Genomic DNA, 17718 nt, shown 5'->3' with positions numbered 1-17718 from the left:
GTTACAAATTACCTAGGAACAAATCCTACAAATATGTGCATGAACTTCATAAAAAAATATGTTATTGAATAACATAAAAGAGAACTTGAATTAAGTGGAAATTGTACCTTGCTCATGAATTAAATAAATCAACACTGAAAAGATATCAAGGGACTTCCCTGCTGGTGCAGTGGATAAACTCTGCACTCCCAGTGGAGGAGGCCCGGGTTCAATCCCTGGTTGGGGAACTAGATCCCACACACATGCAGCAGCTAAAAGTTCACATGCCACAACTAAGGAGCTGGTGAGCCACAATCAAGTAGCCCGCCTGCCGTAACTAAGACCCAGTGCAAATAAATAAATAAATATTTTTTAAAAAGAAATCAATACTTCCGAAATAATCTATAAAATTCATTAAAATCCATATAATTTAAATTACAATTCTAATCAAAATCTCAAATTGATTTCTATGAAAAAATATTAACTGAGTCTAAAATTTATGTGGTCAACAAGCTGTAAAGGTCAAAGAATTGCTAACACAATTTCAAAAAGAAAGCACAAAGAAGGGGTACTCTTTCTATACAATATTAAAGACATATGCAAGACATATTAAAGACATATGCAAGATATATTAAAAAGCTAAGATCATCAAAACTGTGTAGTATTGGCACAGAGGAAAACAAATAGGCCAATGGAACATAATAGGTACTCCTGAAATAAACCCAAACATATATGTAAATGTGGACTATAACAGAGCTGGTATAGTAAATCAATGGGTAAAGAGCAGACTATTTACAAAAAAAAAATCATGCTAGAAAAATTATATATATATATACATACACATATATGTATATACATATATATTAATAAAACCAGATTCCTACCTCACATTATAAACAATAAATTTTGCATTAAAACCTAAATATGAAAAATCTCTATATTAGACATTAAAAGTATGAACCATAAAAGGAAAGATAATTTTTTAAAAGCTAAAAGCTTCTATTCTAATTTACTACTCCATTTGTAGAAATGAAGAAAGATTGGAATTACCCAAACACCCATTACTAAATAAATTATGCCGTATCCATACAGTAGAATAAAATGCAGATTTAAAAAGAATGAATTGGACTTCCCTGGTGGCACAGTAGTTAATAATCCACCTGCCAATGCAGGGGACACGGGTTCGAGCCCTGGTCTTGGAAGATCCCGCATGCTGTGGGGCAACTGGGACCGCGAACCACAACTACTGAGTCCGTGTGCCACAACTACTGAAGCCCACGCTCCTAGAGCCCATGCTCCGCAACAAGAGAAGCCACTGCAATGAGAAGCCCACACACCTCAATGAAGAGTAGCCCCCGCTCACCGCAACTAGAGAAACCCCACATGCAGCAACAAAGACCCAACGCAGCCAAAAATAAATAAATTATTTAAAAATTAAAAAAAAATTTAAATAAAAAAATAACGAATAAGCTAGAGCACCATGTTATACTGTTAAGTGATTGAAGTATTATATACCTATAGTATCTGTAGTGATGTCAACTCTTTTATTCCTGATACAGGTAATTTGTATCTTCTCTCTGTTTCTCTGATTGGGCTGGTTAGAGTTTTTTTGGTAAAGGATATGCCTCCTTACCAGTACTAGGAAAATTAAAAAAAATTTTTTTTACCAATTTAACAAGAAAATAATTATATCTCAGCCAAATTGATTTATTTGCTATATATTTCTTTGTTTCTGCATCAGAATTCTTTTCGATTACAGAATTACTGTTTTACTGATGCTTTAAAAATGAAGCCTTTATTCATGAAATTTTTATTGAAGTCCTCCTCTGTGCCAGATAGTAGGCTAGAGCTGGAGTTTCTCAGATGAATTAAAACCTGGTCCCTGCCCATAAGGGTTTGTCAGCTAGTGGGAGATAATGAGATTAATATGGTAGATTAATATGGAAACAAAAAACGATGAGGTCAGCTCTACTTGGCATGAGTATCTTTACAGAGAGGAAGAGGTAAGAATCATGGTGAAAGGATGAGCTGGCACTTTATACACAGACCAGGCGTTCCAGGTAGAGGGGCTGCCAGGTACAAGGCACAGTAGCAAAAGGGAGAATGATGGCTGTATCATCATTCCTTTTTTTAGTTGCAAGCAGTGGAAGCAGTTTGGGGTTGATTAAACAGAAATGGATTTTCATTAAAAATCCATATTAGGAGTTCCCAGAATGCTGGGAGGAGTGAAGGATCATTGGAGAACAGGTGGGGAAGCCCCTTCTGCTCCTGCACTGGGAACTGTGGGGAAACCACTCCAGCCTGGTCCCACAGGTGCCTGTGTTGAGTCAGGACCATGACCTTGCCACCACTCCTGCCCATGAAAGATGGATGTTTCTTTTACCAAACTAAATGACAAAGTGGGTTCTACACAGTTATCCTTCATCAGGTTGTTCACTTCTAAATTACAGTCTTGCATGGAGAGTCTAATTAAGCTTAAATTACCTTCCTTTATTTACTCAAAGTTTATTCAACAAGTCAGGTCCATACTATAGGCCAGACACCAGGTTGAACTCTACGGAATCAACTGAACAAAGTTCCTACCTCCATGAGGTTTATAGTTTTGGAGGACTGGTGAGAAAGAAGTGTAATAAAAATTTTTTTACAAAGAAAGAAGTAAATATATGTTGCAGGCAAACATATATAGTATGTCAGGTGACAGTAAGTGGTATGGACAAAAATTTTAAAATAAAACATGCAGTGGGCTTCCCTGGTGGCTCAGTGGTTAAGAATCCGCCTGCCAATGCAGGGGACACTGGTTCGAGCCCTGGTCCGGGAAGATCCCACATGCCGTGGAGCAACTAAGCCCATGCACTATAACTACTGAGCCTGTGCTCTAGAGCCCACAAGCCACAACTACTGAGCCCACATGCCACAACTACTGAAGCCTGTGTGCTTAGAGCCCATGCTCCGCAACAAGGGAAGCTACCGCAATGAGAAGCCCATGCACCGCAACGAGTAGCCCCCACTCGTTGCAACTAGAGAAAGCCTGCACGCAGCAACGAAGACCCAATGCAACCAATAAATAAATAAATAAATAAAACAGGAACTGAGACATGCAAGGGAGGCAGGGAATGTCACTGTTTTATAGACAGTGGTCAAGCAAAGCACGCTAAAGTGATATGTGGGTAAATATATGAAGTCAAGGAGGCAGCCATAAGGACCTCTGAGGGTAGGGCCTTCCAGGCAGAGGAAACACAAATACAAATGCCCTCTGGTGGATATATATCTACTGTGTCCAAGGAATAGCAAGGAAGAAGAAAACTCTGTGTAGCTCCAGTGTGGCTGGAGCAGAGAGAGCAAGAAGCAAGAGTGGCAGATGAAGTTGAAGACAAGGAGGGAGAAGGGGGGGAAAAGCTGTATCATACAAGGCTTTGCTGATTATCGAAAGGACTTTGGCTCTGAGTCAGGGTGAGATGGAGAGCCATTCCACCGGAGAGTATTGAACAGAAGGGAGTCAGTTTTGACTTGCATTTTCATAGGATCATCTAGTTGTTCTGTTAGGACTATATTTTAACAAGGCAAGAACAGAAGCCAGGGAGCTATTGCAATAATCCAAGTGAGACATGAAATAATGGTGTTTGGATCACAGTAGTAGTGGTAGTAAAGAGAGGAGAGTGAAAGGTGATAGGCTCCTGGATGTATTCTGAAGGCACTGGCCTCACTACACAGGGCTGTGTGTGCGTGAGTGGTGCAGCAAGCTTGAAAGGGGGTGGGAGCCAGATTACAAAGCCCTTTGTATACCAAGTAAAGGAGTTCGGATTTCATCTTCAGGCAGTGAGCTGTCACTTACTCAGTTTTAAGTAAAAGAGTCATATATCATATTTTATTTGAGAAAGCTAATCAAAGTTGAGAATGGAATTGAAGGGGCCATGCTGGAGGCAGGGAGATCTGTTAGGAGACTTCTGTCACTATCCAGATAAGAAAGGATGAAGAATTTGACAAAAAAAAAGAATTTAACAGAAACAAAGCTATCTAGCTATCGCAGTGGAGAGGGGGGAATTGTCATGTATTAGTTTTCTATTGCTCTATAACAAATTATCATGAACTTAGTGGTTTAAAACGGCACACATCTATTGTTCCACATTTTCTGTGGGTCAGGAATCCAGGCATGCCTTAGGTGGGTCCTCTGCTCAGGGTTTCACAAGGCTGCAATCCAGGCGATGGCTGGGCTGTGTTCTATGGAAACTTGACTGGGGAAGAGTCCTCCTCCAAGTTCACTCAGGTTGATGGAAGAATTCATTTCCTTGTGTCTGTAGGACTGAAGGCCCTGGCTTCTTGCTGGTTCTTGGCTGGACGCTGCCCTCAGTTCCTAGAGGCCTCCCATAGTTCCTTGTCACGTAGGACCAATTACTTCATCAAGCCAGCAAGGAGAATCTGAGAGTGAGTCTGTCAGCAAGATGGAGTCCCATATAACATTAGGTAATCATGGGAGTAACCTTCCACCATCTTTGCCGTATTCTGTTTCTTAGAAGCAAGTCACAAGTTCCACTCACACTCAAGGGGAGAAAATTACACAGGGCATGAACATCAGAAAACGGATCATTGAGGGTCACCTTAAGATCTGCCCACCACATATAATAAAGAATGTGGAGAACACAGAATGGACAGGATCTAGGATGTGACAGGGTCATTGTATGTGAGCCTTGTGGCTTGTGGGATCTTAGTTCCCTGACCAGGGATCGAACCCACGTGCCCCCTGCCCTCGCAGTGGAAGCGCAGATTCCTAACCACTGGACTGCCAGGGAATTCCCACTACCACATTTTTAAAATCAAAGTATTTTTTATTTTAATGAAATAGACAATAAACCTAGCCCCAGGTCCTTATTCTTCTTTTCCTAAAACAAACGAAGAAACCAAAAAAACAAACAAACAAACTCTTGCAGTTCAAGCCATGTGTTATTTTGCTGAGCTAAAAGGAAGTTCCTGGTCCTGTGTGAATTTCTGTGTTTCTAATGGACTCTTGCAAACCTGGGAGACTGAACACAGAAATGGTATACCTGAAGCAGTGTGAGTGGTTTCAGGTAAGAAAAATTATTTATAGAAAATGAAATCATCCAGGAATTCTCAGTGTTTATATATAATTTACACATTTAAAGCCATTTTAGAATTTATATTTATATATGTTCTGTAAAGGAAGCATCTTAGTTTGACTGTGGTTAGAGATTCTTTATTTCAAGTTTGCCAAGGGAGTGTGGGAAGGGGTGGAAGTTGTGCAGAAACAGGGGAGTGGGGAGAGCAATACTCTGTGAAACTAATTACCCAAAGGAATTTATGAAAATTGTACATGGATGGATGGATTCCATGATTAGGTTTATTAAGGTCACATAGTACGTGACTAGGATCCACCAAACAAGTTTAGGTGGTTAAAGTGGAAATATTTGGGGAAGTTAACATATAATTGTTTAAAAAGAATTAATTTGGAATGTCCCAGTTTCAAGTACACTGAATGACTACATTCCTTGTAGGCCTTTCCTGTCTCTAACTGTTGTCTGTGGAAGCCTGTGGTTGTCACTGAAGAGGCCCGTTTGACAGAGGTGGTTGTCCACTTCCTTTGCAAGGAGCTGCCCTGTGGGGACCCAGGAGAGCCCATCCACAAACCTGTCTTCAGCTGATTCTGTCCCGTAAAACTTTTTCAAAACAAATGGTAGAAAACCCAACCTAAAATCACTTAAGCTATAAAGGCTTACAGTGAAGGGTGGATCTTGCCAATATCAGAAGCAGCTGGTTTAAGAGCTTAAACAAAGTCACAAGATTTGTTTTTTGGTGGCAAGAGCAACCAGACCTTATATCACATCATCAAGTCTAGCAGGAAAGACTCTGTCCCCCCAAAGCCAAACAATCATCTTTATCGTGACTTTCATTGGGCTGGAAGGGGTCATACACCTCCCCTAAATTAATCACTATGGTTAGGAGAATCCAATTCTCTGATTGGCTAAGATCCAACCTGTTTATGTAAATCAACTCTATCTAAAGGACATCATTTCCAAGGAAAATTTGGGTATAGTTTTTACCAGAAGTAGGATGAGTGGATGTTGGGCAGTAAACACAGAAGAAAGTCCTCTTCATCCCATGAGAATGCCTTTTAACTGAGCCAGCAATTTATTTACGTGGTAGCATGATTGCCAATGGCATGGAAACATTGATATCTGTGCAACTTGTACAGTTGTACAACTTACATCTTATTCTCCCCACCACACTACCCCACCACACTCACATACTTCATTTGACTGAAAGCTCTAGTTAGAAGAGGCTCAGAAATATTCCATTGCTTTGTGTGCAGGCAAAATCTCAGATCAATAAGTGTAGAAAGCCCATGTCATGTACATAAGGGGAGAGAAGTGCCTCCAGATACAACAATCCACTGGGTACCACCAATTAATTTATGCATTAGAGGTTTGAAGAGCACTCTCCTTAAAGGAGAGAGAGAGATGTAAGGATATGTAGGACTGCTTGTAAGGGATCCTCAGTGTATTAGCCCTGAGAAGAGGAGTTCCATATTTGGATAGTAAGAGGAAGTGAATTAGAAATTTGGATGGGCACAAGAAGGGACAGTGCTGGCTTGGAAAGATCTCTAGTGCTACTAGATGCTTCATTCAGTTGTTCAGGGTTTCACTAGCAATACTAATATAGTTAGATTGTTTGCTCATTGAGACTAGTTATTTTCCTTCTCTTGTGGTATTTTTCTTCTATCATATTTGGCTTAAATACTATCTCATTCCACTACATTCCTCCCTCCATCCCTCCCCAGACCTTTTCACTGATGCCTGCCTGATAAAAGGCCCCACATCTGATATTAACCTAAAGTTCCTTGATTCCTTAGAGTGAGCTATTCATTAACAGCACCTAAATTACTGGTTGTTAGGCAAATCTAATTCTTTTCAATCTACGGATCTGCTCCGAGAGGCTTCCGTAAATCTACTGCAGAAATAAGTGAAGCTTTGTGCCAGTTGTTAGCACTAAGCAGAAGTTTGAAAGAGGGAGGAGAAGTTACTCATTTGCTCGATTCAGCATGGTGAGTCCAGGGGAGGGAATCAAGTGTACCTCAGGCTTGACAAGCAGCTCAGGAAAACACGGCTGCTGCCTGCCGACAGGACAGAACCAGGCAGGGGCGACTGGGCTGCTTCTGAGCATGGTCGTGGGTTCCTGCCGAATTGCTCTAAAGATCAAGCATTTTTCCATCTATTTCCTATGATGGCCAGAGTTTCCTGTGCTAAGAGGTATGGCTGTCTTCTTTCCTGTCCTTTTGTTCAGCAAAAACAAAAGCTAATTAAAGTAAACGTCAGAAGCGGTACTGGGGCAAGGAGTGGGCTTCGGGACTGGGGCAGAGAAACTTCCAGCGGCTGTGGCTGATTATGCAGATAAAGTGCATTTGGGAGCTGTGTGTCTAGCCATGTACGCGTGCTTTTCAGTTATTATGATAAAAAAAAAAAGCAACCTCTCTGTGGGTTATTAAAACATGTCTCTAGGCCTCTGGAGCAGAAAACTGTGCTTCTAGATTCACAGAATGTGCATTTTTGTTTTACTCCATAATAGTCTAGGCTCATTTCTATTCCATACTTTTGTTTACCTCAAGAAACATTTTGCAACCAGCAAAGAAACTGGCTCTGCCTATCATTTTCAAAGAAAATTCAGAGGCATCATTACAATCACTGGGTAGGACAGTCACCATTATTGTTTGTTGTTGCTGTCATTTTTTTCCCTTGATGTTTCAGATACCTTACAAATCATAACTGAATCTAGCCACTTTTTTGTTTTTCAAATACATATTTAAATTGCTATAGTACTCAACTGCTGAATTCCATGACATTTATATATGTTTTCAATTTAAAGAAAATACTTAGGGCATTATTTGAATTGGTCATGCAGTTGTTTAATATATGAAATTTAAATGTAAATAAAGATACATTTAACATTGAATTTTCCTTGTAATTTGCAACTCTGGATATGTTCTCTGGAAAAGCAAACCCAGAAAATTGGAATTAAAATTTTTTTGGTGAGATTTGTATCAATTCCAGAGCAAACGTGTCTTGTGAAGTCCAAATTTACAAATGAAAATTGATACACCTTGAAATCATTATGACAGGTCACAAATTCTTGGTTTAGAAAGTTTGCTAGATGTTTCCTTCATTCCTGATGAAATGTTTCCTATCTATTTGTGTTCTCATAAGTTGCAATACACTTTCAAAATTAAGCAGAATTTTTTGAGCTCTTGCCTAAACAGGTCACCAAACCTATTTTTTGTATGCGCCTATGATCACAAGGCTGCTACAAACTTAGACTGTATGAGTTCTAGCAAAAACACCAAGGGTTGAGTCCTTTAGCATCATTTGGAATAACCCAGCCTCAAAGGCTTTCAGTAGGAGTGAAGTGTAGCAACATGTCACAGCAGAGGGAGCCAAGAGACGCCCAGGGAACAATAGACATCTTGTGGGAAGGGCTGAAATGTATGCGGCCCATTCCCATGGGAACGCCTGTAGTTCTTTCACACTGTGTGAAAAAGATGCTCCTTGAAAAGGATCTTTAATCCTTTCTTTCAAGGGAAAATCTGAGAACTTTATTGAAAGTTTCTAGAACCCAAATGGGTCTAAGTTAGTCACTGGGTATTTTAAACACAGGTGAATAAAATGAGAATTTTTGGATGCACAGAAGTGTTGTCCAAAGCATAATGTAAATAAATATTGCTATTCTAGAATTGTCTGAAGTGAAGAAACCAGAGAATACCCTAACCTGGGGTTGGAAGCTAGAGGCTCATTTCTTCAGAATAACTTGGCTTCCTGAGACAGTTATGTTTATTGAAATCCCCCCAAAAGTGGTATCCCAATAGCTGGGCGAGTACGTCCTCTGGTTCAAGTGTGTTTTCATTTAGCAGAATCTACTGATGCATAATAGAGTAAACCAGCAATGTCTTATTAGCCCCCATTCAGCGTAGGTCACCTTGAAAAGTCATAAAGAACTTTTCCCTCTGGTGCCCTGGAGGGTATAATACCCTCCCTCCTTCCTAATAAACATGGGAGTGAGCGTGACACTTAAGTAGAAAGCTCAGGTATTTGGATTACCTGGCCACAAAAAGTCTGAGATACATTGTATTTCAGTCCATATCCGCTCTGTGAAAAAATTCACTGTTACTGTTTGGCCATGGTGGGGACAGCATCACAGTAAAGCTGTCTCTCCAAGAGAACAAAGCAAGTTTGCCAAGAAATCAACAGGGACACATACAAGATAGCGTATGAACTGCCCAGATTTAAGACTGGGGGAGAGTACAACTAGGATATAAATATGACACAAATGGGAAAGACCTAGGCATCTTTAACGCTGTGAATTCAATGTCAGGTAGCAGTACAGTCATCGTTAGCATTTACAGGGTATGGCATGGGGACATATAGACAGGAGAATGACCTACAAGAATAATGATATTATTAAGGATATGATTGCTGTCACTCTTCGTGTGGTTGCTATTCGCCAGATCTGTGTGAAATGCTTTACATAATCTCTTGAAACCTCCCAACAACCCACATCACCATCCTCAGGTGTAAATAAGGAACCTGAGGCTCAGGGAGGTTGATTAATCTGCCCAGGTTTATACTGCAGGTAACGGCAGAGCTGAGCCCAGATGTGTCCACGTCCCCCCGCACTTACCACTCTGCTCTTCTTACTGGGTCCCCATACTCTGTCCAATTCTGGACCCTAAGCTCATTTAAAAATGAAAGAAATTGAATAAAAACTAGTGATAAGTACCGTGAATGATGAATAGAGGATGAAGAAGAGGGAAGACTAAAGAAATATAGTCTATTCCAATAAAAGGAAATAGAATACAGCTACTGTATCAGAAAATTATCAGTGAGAGAATACACCTTCTCACGGATGACTAGGTTCTCTATTTTTATAAAGTAAACTCTTTAAGGGGACAGTCCTCCTCATGTGGATGGCATAAAAATAGATTGATCACCAAGTGTTTAGGAAGATTTAAGAGGTTATTCTCCTGAAGCATATGACCTGGTTCAGTGGCAGGTGTGTGGCCACCCTGAGCACCCACCTTTATGGGGTAGCACCACTGGGGAGACGCCTGCAGTGTTCACATCTTGGTGATCATGCAGATGATTTTATCTGCAGCACAGCTTTTTGTGCACTTTGTCAGCAGATAGGTGACTCCATGGGACGAGCAGACCTACTATAGGAACAGACAAGCTAGGGGTAGAGAATAATATAGTTTAAAACATGATTTAAAGATGTGTCACTAACTTTTGAAACAGTAAGGAAGGGTTTCGGTACCTTTTTCTCCTCTGCAGTATCAACAGATGAAGCAGTATCAACATTTTCTCTGAGTATTGCTGCAATATTTAAAGTACCAATCTAAGTCTGATCCAAGAATCTCCCAGCAAATAAAGAGGGAAAAAACAGGGTATGCATCTTTGTTGAGTGAGTTTGTTCTGTTTATTAGCAACTTCCTGCATCCTGAAACTTTCAACAATGTTGATCTAGAGGCAAAGCAAAAGGATGACTTCTTTAGGAGCTGTGACTCTTCCTGAACAAACTCTCAGTGTTTCACACTCTGTATGTGAAATGTCGAGGGGGAGGGAAGTGTTAATTAAGCTGCAATTCTCCTCCCTTCCGGGGAGGGGAGGGGGGTGGATGTTGAGAAATGGCTTCGATAGCCGTCCCATTCACCTGCTTGAGTTCCTATTGAAACCGTGTTATCTGGGTGGCTTTTTTTTTTTTTCCCCTCCATTCTTCTCAGGGAAAGTATAGATTTTCATGAACACAGGCAGTTTTGTTTTCGCTGTTAAAAACAACTCCACTTTACTGGAGCAGGCTTTCTGTTTCACCCCAGGAAACAGAGCGTTTCACTCAGAGGTAACTCTCCACTGGGTGAGGCGCAGCCTGTCACCTGACCAGCTCCAGAGCTGCCAGTGGCATTCCTAGAATTCTTGAACCCGGCACCGCAATGAACAACTTCAGGTTCACTGAGCTGAGTAGATTCCACTCCCTGTGCCCTTGGAGTCCGCTGCCCGAGTCTCCCACCCAGTCTCAAAATAGACCGTTGAGTAGCAGCAAGTGCGCCTTTGAGGAGTAGCACGCAGGTAAAGCGCGTTTGTGGGGGACAGCTGGGACTCCCCGAAATGTGTTGCGCATGGTTCAGAATAATTTCTCTTTTTGGGGTGTCTGTTTCTCCATACAGAAACCCGACTTGTCAGTCAACATCTGCTTAAAAAATGTAGACTGAATAATGAGAACCTGGGCGTCAGATTAGGGAATGAAATTAGGAGGGCCAAAGGCGGGGATGAAAAGGAATTTTATAAGGCAGTTTTTGTAACATAGAAAGTAGAAGATTTGGAGGCTGACCTACTTGGATGTGAATCTTGGCTCTGTGTGTAACCTGGGGCATGATGTTTAACCTCACCAGTCCTGTTTCCTCTTTGGTAATCATATCTACCTGCAGGGTTGATGGGAGAACTGAGACGAAAGTGTCTAGTGAAGAACTTGGTACATAGGAAGTATCCTAGTGTGTGTACATACACGTGCTTGTGTGTGTACGGTGGATGCATATGTACACCTACATATAGGCCACAGGACTATGACATTCATAAGAGTACGAAGTTTCTCAGAAGATGAGGTAAAATTTGATCTGGCTCTAACCTTCTGGGCTGTTGCAAACAGAGCAGCAAGAGAAGCCAGACACCTGAGCAAAACATTGACCGGAGCTGCTGAAAAATAAATAACATGCCCTGTTGATTCTTATCCAGGAAAGGGAGGACTGGATAAGGATGCAGGGTGCTCTTTAAATGAGGACAGATGGAAGGGAGGCGCTCAATAATTACCATGCACAGTCATGTATGTACCTACACACAGTCCTGAGAGGGGCTTTGTCCTGGGAGACCAAGTGCTTTCAATCCTGACTCTGCAACTTACTCTCCAGGTCCCCCTGGACTGCTTGTTTTCCTCTCTGGACATCAGTTTCTCATCGCGTGGAATTGTTGTGAGAATTCAGTGACTTGTTATGTGGGAAACTCTCAAGAGTAGTGCCTGACACATGGTAAACACCCACTAAACATCAGCTGGTGGTGTCATTATTTTACAAAGTGCTCTTTTGTGTGTTATCTGCTTTGATCTTCAAAACAACCTGATGAGGTAGATGAGGTGTGCCTTACACACGTTTTGCAGATGAGAAAACTGAGGCTTGGGGAAGGGCAGAGCATGAACCAAAGGCCCCATGACCACTGACCGGCTGGGCTGGAACTTGAATCTGGGGCCCCAGACAAGCAGGTGGCTTAGTATGTACTCAGCACACGTGCACTGAATGAAACCTGAAAGTTCTGGCTAAACACCATTTCCTCCACAGACCCATTCCTTGTCATCTTGCCCTAGGAGAGATCTCTCTCTCCCTCGTACTTCCCCAAACTTCCTTTTGTAGTACCTCGGCGACTTTTCTCTGGGTCATCTTTGTAATGTAGAATGTTTGGTCCAAGTCTCCTCTCTCCCTCCTCCACCCCTGGATGTGTGAAAGTTTTCATGTATGGCTATGTGTTGAATAACAGTGTTGCACATGGTGGACACACAAGAGTAACAGCTGCAGTTGGAAGCATGAGCGTGGGACTCCACCCCAGGTGTCACTGCAAGTGTGAAAAGAAAAGAAGGAGCCCAGGAGAACCCTGTGGGTGCTCCTCTCCCCCAGCACGTATTTCTGCTCCTTCTCGAGTTCCAGCTTGAGAAGCTCTGCTATGTCTGGGGCAGCTCAGTCTGCTTCCAGAAGTGCCTGATAGTGACCAACAAGCTGACTGGTCGAGGTGAAGTAATTTCCATCCAATACCTTATTTTCCTGAATATTATTTCACGGAGACTCTGTCATTGCAAATACCTGGGTGGGGGAGGGCGAGGGGAGCGGGGGAAAATTCAGGAAAACACTGCCCTAATTTTTCTTATAGATATTGTAATTCACCCCTCCACATTTGCCAGGATGCAAAGGTCCTTTGTAGGATCCTCACTCTCCTCTCTCCCCATCCCCTGAAACCTTCCCCACCCCTCTCGTTCTTTTCTCATCCTCTAAGCCTCTCTTCCTTGTGACTCTCCTGCTCTCTGGTTGGCCTAAATCCCAGGGTGTAGATGGACAAGGATGCAGGGTCAGTGTAGGAGGCAAGAGGAATTCATCTTCTTGCTTTATGACCCTACCCATATCTTCATCCTCAAATGTTACTAATGGGGTTTCTACTCCCAATGGTAGCTTCACGTGGAGCCTTACGTGTCATCATCGGTCCACAGCAGTTATCGACTGGGAGCCCAGCACTGGAGTCTCTGGGTCCAAATCCCAGCTCTCTAATCTACTAGCTGTGTGGCTTAGACAAGTTATTTAATGCCTTGTGTTCCTCACCTGTAAAATAGGAATGAAATAGCCTCATACAGTTGTTATGAGGATTAAATGAGTTAATGTTTACAAAGCATCCAGGATCTGGCATATAGACAAGCATATGTAAGTATTGGGTGTCATTTTTCTAAAGCTGGTAGGTAGTGCAAAAGTTGCATGTAGGCAACACTACCCTTGAAATCTCTTCAATGGCCTGTAAATTGCACCATTTGGAATACTACAGATAGCTTCTTCAGTTAGGTGCCTGATGAGGGATTTGGCTTGTGTTTAGAGAGCATGTTGTATGGAGAGTATGTATCTTTAAACTTTAAAAGTGCTTTCAGCACAGAGAGGTGCTGCCACAGTGATAGCTCACGGGGGGACACCCAAGGGAGCAGCAGACTTTCCCTTTTCACACTCATTCTGGGGAACACATTCAGACTGAAATGCTGGGCAGAATCGCTTATGTTACATAAATCACTCTCAGCTCTCACTCTTGGAACAAGTGGCTGCATTTGTAAGCTACCTGTATGTATGAGGTGACTCCACTCTAACGTAAACTTGGGGGGAACCCACTGGCCTGAGATCAGGAGAAGAGCACTGCCACAGCTACTGTGAGGCCTCGAAGAAGTCTTAAACCTCCCTGGTTATGAAATGATTGCTAAGGTCTCTACCAGTGCAAATGGTCTATGGTTTTATTAGGCCCAGAAAGGAGCTGATGAGAATAATCAGTTATTTAATTGGTACCATTGCCTTACTCTCTGTGGGCTGTTAATTAAGTAAGAACTACAATGGGACTTTATTATTTCAACTTTGGGAATAGAGGGAGGATTGCCCGATCCTAAAACCCTTCCTCTTTAGCCTTCATTGCAACGTTCTCACCTTCAAGCTCTGTGTTCAAGTTCACGCTCACGTTCTATAGAGATTTATCTGGTCTCATATTCCCAGGCAGAGTTCTTTATTTCATAGCCATTTGTTTAGAGAGTACATAAGAATAGGGCACCTTCTGGACTGAGGTTCAGGAAGCTCCTGTTGTCAATACAGCAAAGAAGCCCAGCCAAGGAGGTAAGTTAAGCATTGGTTTCCACGTCCAGGAAACAGGCAGTGGGTCTAAAAGGTGTTTCCTGTGTTCTATCTTCCTTTCATTGCCCTTTTCTGTTTGGTTCCCATGGGAATCTGTTTGGGGAAAATCTGGCAAGTATTGGGCATATTTGTTGCTGGTCCACTTGTTTCCTTGTGGCAGGGAGAGAAGGACAGGATATAGAAAGGATATAGAAAGGAGAAAAGTAGGGGATTTAAGCTGCTTTTTGAGGCTCAAATTAAATTCTGGAGAAATATAATCATTTTTGACAGGACTTTTTGAGACAAAATAAGGAAAGAGTTCTTTTGAAGATCATCAAGCCAGAATCTGTGATTCCATGCATATTTCCAAATGTCTTTGTTTTCCTCTCTCTCTTCTGGGCACCAAGTTCACATTCTGAGCTCATGCCATCCTACTAAAGGCTATCTTGTGTCATTTGTTTCTCTTGCAGAGCGTGTCAAAGAAGACCTCAAAGTCTGGAGAAAAATGACCTTTCAAGGAATACGAAGTCTATGTCCTGCTACATGTTTTTGTCTCACTAACCTCTGGTGACTGAGACACGTGGTCCTGGGCCTGCCGATAGTCCATTGATTATCAGACCCCTCAGCATGCATCAACTCTTCAGACTGGTCTTGGGACAAAAAGATCTTTCACGAGCCGGCGACCTCTTCTCCTTAGATGACTCTGAGATTGAAGACAGCCTGACAGAAGCCTTGGAGCAAATTAAAATCATTAGCTCATCTTCAGTAAGTAAACTCGTTCTTAGACTAGACCCCTGAAATGACCTATTCCGGAGCTAAATGACTGTACATATCCTGGGGAAAAAGATCTTTGCAGAGGAAAGAGGAAGGACCACTCATGTTGGTCTCTCTTAGCCCTTCTCTGTGGTTTAGCTGGCATCTGAGAAATAATACCAGGGAAGTCTTTGACTTGGGGAGCACCCAGACCACCTTTTGCCCATTCACAGAGACCAGAACTCTGGAAATGGCAGACCTGAGTGGAATTCTCACAAAAGGCTGTCTAAAGGTTGTTTCTACATCCTTGAAATGACATGGAGAGGAGAGGGAGCAAATCTGGGGGAAAGCAGACCCACCGAGCTGCCCAAGAGCATCAGTAAACAAAGCAGCGCCTGAGATGGGGGTTAAATAATGAAAGAAGGCAAGGTGACACCTCCTGCCACACAGGTAATACGAGACCAGGACAGCTATCTCTCTGCTGCCAGAAGTGACAGTTGCCCAGGGCTTAATCACGCTGATTCTGTTTGCTTCTGTATAATCTCTATTTTTTGAACCTTTCCTTTGCTCCTTTTTCTACACCCCCCCCCACCCATTTAAATTCAACTCACCCGTTATTAGCCCCCGGTATGATTAGACAAACTTAAAATCTCCATCAACCCTCCCATTCCTTCGCTTTTCCTCAGTGTCAAAATTATATATCCTGAAAGCACTTCTGAAAGAGAGCGCGTGTGGAGTGCCTGGCGTGGTCGGATGTTGACCTTCTTGACTGTGCTTGCAGGTTGGTCCCATTTCAAAGGCCAAGGCCACCAATTATCCCTTCCCATCCTCCCAGCTCAACAGTGTTTTTGCCAACACTTGGCACAAACACCCACCAGGCAAAGGAAAGAGACAGGACTCCAGCCATAAAATACTGAATAGCAAATATGTACATATTTCAGGGATAACAGCTTTCTTCCATGTCATAATGAAAAGATGCTTAAAAGGCATAGCAACCAGTGCTGCTTCCTCCTCAAATCTGTCAGCACGTTCTCTTGTTGGCTGCCATTAACGTGCCAAGTCCGCCCAGTGACAAGTGAAGTCACTGCCCAAACACTATTTTTCTCTCAGGTAATGTTTTTGACAGCAATTATGTGTCCAGAAAATTAATCAACTTAGTCTGACTCAGAAAACAAAGTATTCCTGGTACATTTCCGCTTTCTGGGTAGGATTTGTGTGCTATTTCCAGCAGTCCCTTCCTTCATACTCCTCTGGAAATAAACTGGCTGAATGTGCTACTGATTTTATCTAATCTAATGGAAAATATGTGTATGTATATCTAGGTATCTGTATCTATATTTCCCTGAAGCCTATTTCCACTAGAGGTCACTAGTGTCAGTGATTTCTTCTGTTTCTTCATCAATTGCTTTGTCTCACAGATGTCAAATTCAGAATTTCAGGACTGGTGAGTTCTATTATGTGTCCCCACTTTTAACCATTAAGGCTGGCATGTCCTTTGTCATCAAGAGCACTGTCCATACTTTAAGCCCTCCACTTAGCATCCCACGAGACTAGTAGGTCTGGAGAGCTAGTAGTTCTCTTGAGATCTGCATCTACTAATTTCTGTCACATCCCATTTCTTCCATTCTCTATCTGTAACCATGGCACAGAGTAGATAGGTGGCAGAATAAAAAGAATAATTTTTTTTAGAGGAAATCATGCAGATCATTCCAATTTTTAAATGCAGGGATCATGTTGATCGATACAGTTTTGAAATTTGCTGATCAATCCTAGTTATAAACATGTTCCTGTTTCGCATTCCTTCCCAGCTCCCCTTCTTTAAAAGCCAGTTCAAGTTTCATTATTCCTGAAAAGATTTCTAGTGGTTCTAGTTCTTAGTGGTTGCCTCTTTCTAAAAGGACTTAATTGCCCTTTTGCATTATACTTTTCTTATAGAAAGTCATCTATTCATATATCCTCAAGTGCAGTCTCTACATGGGGGAATCCAGGATCTATGTTTTCAGCCTTCATATCTCTCGCTGAATTTCAAGCTCGTACTAATTGATATCCACCACCTCAGATTCAATATATCTAAATTAGCAGTTGTCACCTTTCTTCCAGTTATACTACCCTTTTCCTAGATCTCCAGGTTTGAAACCTGGAGTCATTCTTGACCTCTTTCTCTCACTCTCACCTTTTCCTGTAAATTCTGTAGGCACTGCATGAGAAATGGCTCTCATCTGCTGCTTCCCTTCCCTTCCTGCTGCTATCACCTTGGCTTAGGCTCTCAAACTAATTGATCTCCCTGCCTTTGGCCTTGCCTTTCTCTAGTTCAATCTACTAACAGTTACCAGCTTAAATTTCCTAAGCCAGCTTTTATTACATGTCTCTCCATTGTTCAAAGTGTTTCCATGATGCCTCAATACCCATGACATTCAATGACCAATGCCAGTGATCAGTCCCCTGAACGACCATGCCTACTCTATGGTTACTTCCCTGTTAACTGCATCCCATCCTTCCCTTATAACCAAGATCAGATAAATATTCCTTCTTAGGCCTTTCCTAAT

General features: G+C 42.1%; 1 protein-coding gene across 5 annotated transcripts in view; it reads left to right on the top strand.

Annotated features, from left to right (window-relative positions):
- Window positions 1-6903: 6903 nt before the first annotated feature.
- VEPH1 (ventricular zone expressed PH domain containing 1) overlaps window positions 6904-17718 on the top strand; it is a 216775-nt gene continuing 205960 nt past the window's right edge. For 2 of the 5 annotated variants that reach the window (XM_032631407.1, XM_032631411.1), the window contains exons 1-2: window positions 7058-7238; window positions 14890-15184. In XM_032631407.1, the coding sequence (XP_032487298.1) occupies window positions 15047-15184 (138 nt within the window). In that variant the 5' untranslated portion in view covers window positions 7058-7238; window positions 14890-15046. Of the gene's footprint in view, window positions 7034-7057; window positions 7239-11012; window positions 11100-14889; window positions 15185-15553; window positions 15623-17718 lie in introns of those variants that run through there. The other 3 variants (XM_032631409.1, XM_032631408.1, XM_032631410.1) reach the window with 3 other exon arrangements.

This window comes from Phocoena sinus, chromosome 4 (assembly GCF_008692025.1).
Source record: "Phocoena sinus isolate mPhoSin1 chromosome 4, mPhoSin1.pri, whole genome shotgun sequence".
Lineage (NCBI taxonomy): Eukaryota > Metazoa > Chordata > Mammalia > Artiodactyla > Phocoenidae > Phocoena > Phocoena sinus.
The sequence above is the reverse complement of the archived record's forward strand: the minus strand, read 5'-3'. Positions and strand labels throughout refer to the sequence as shown.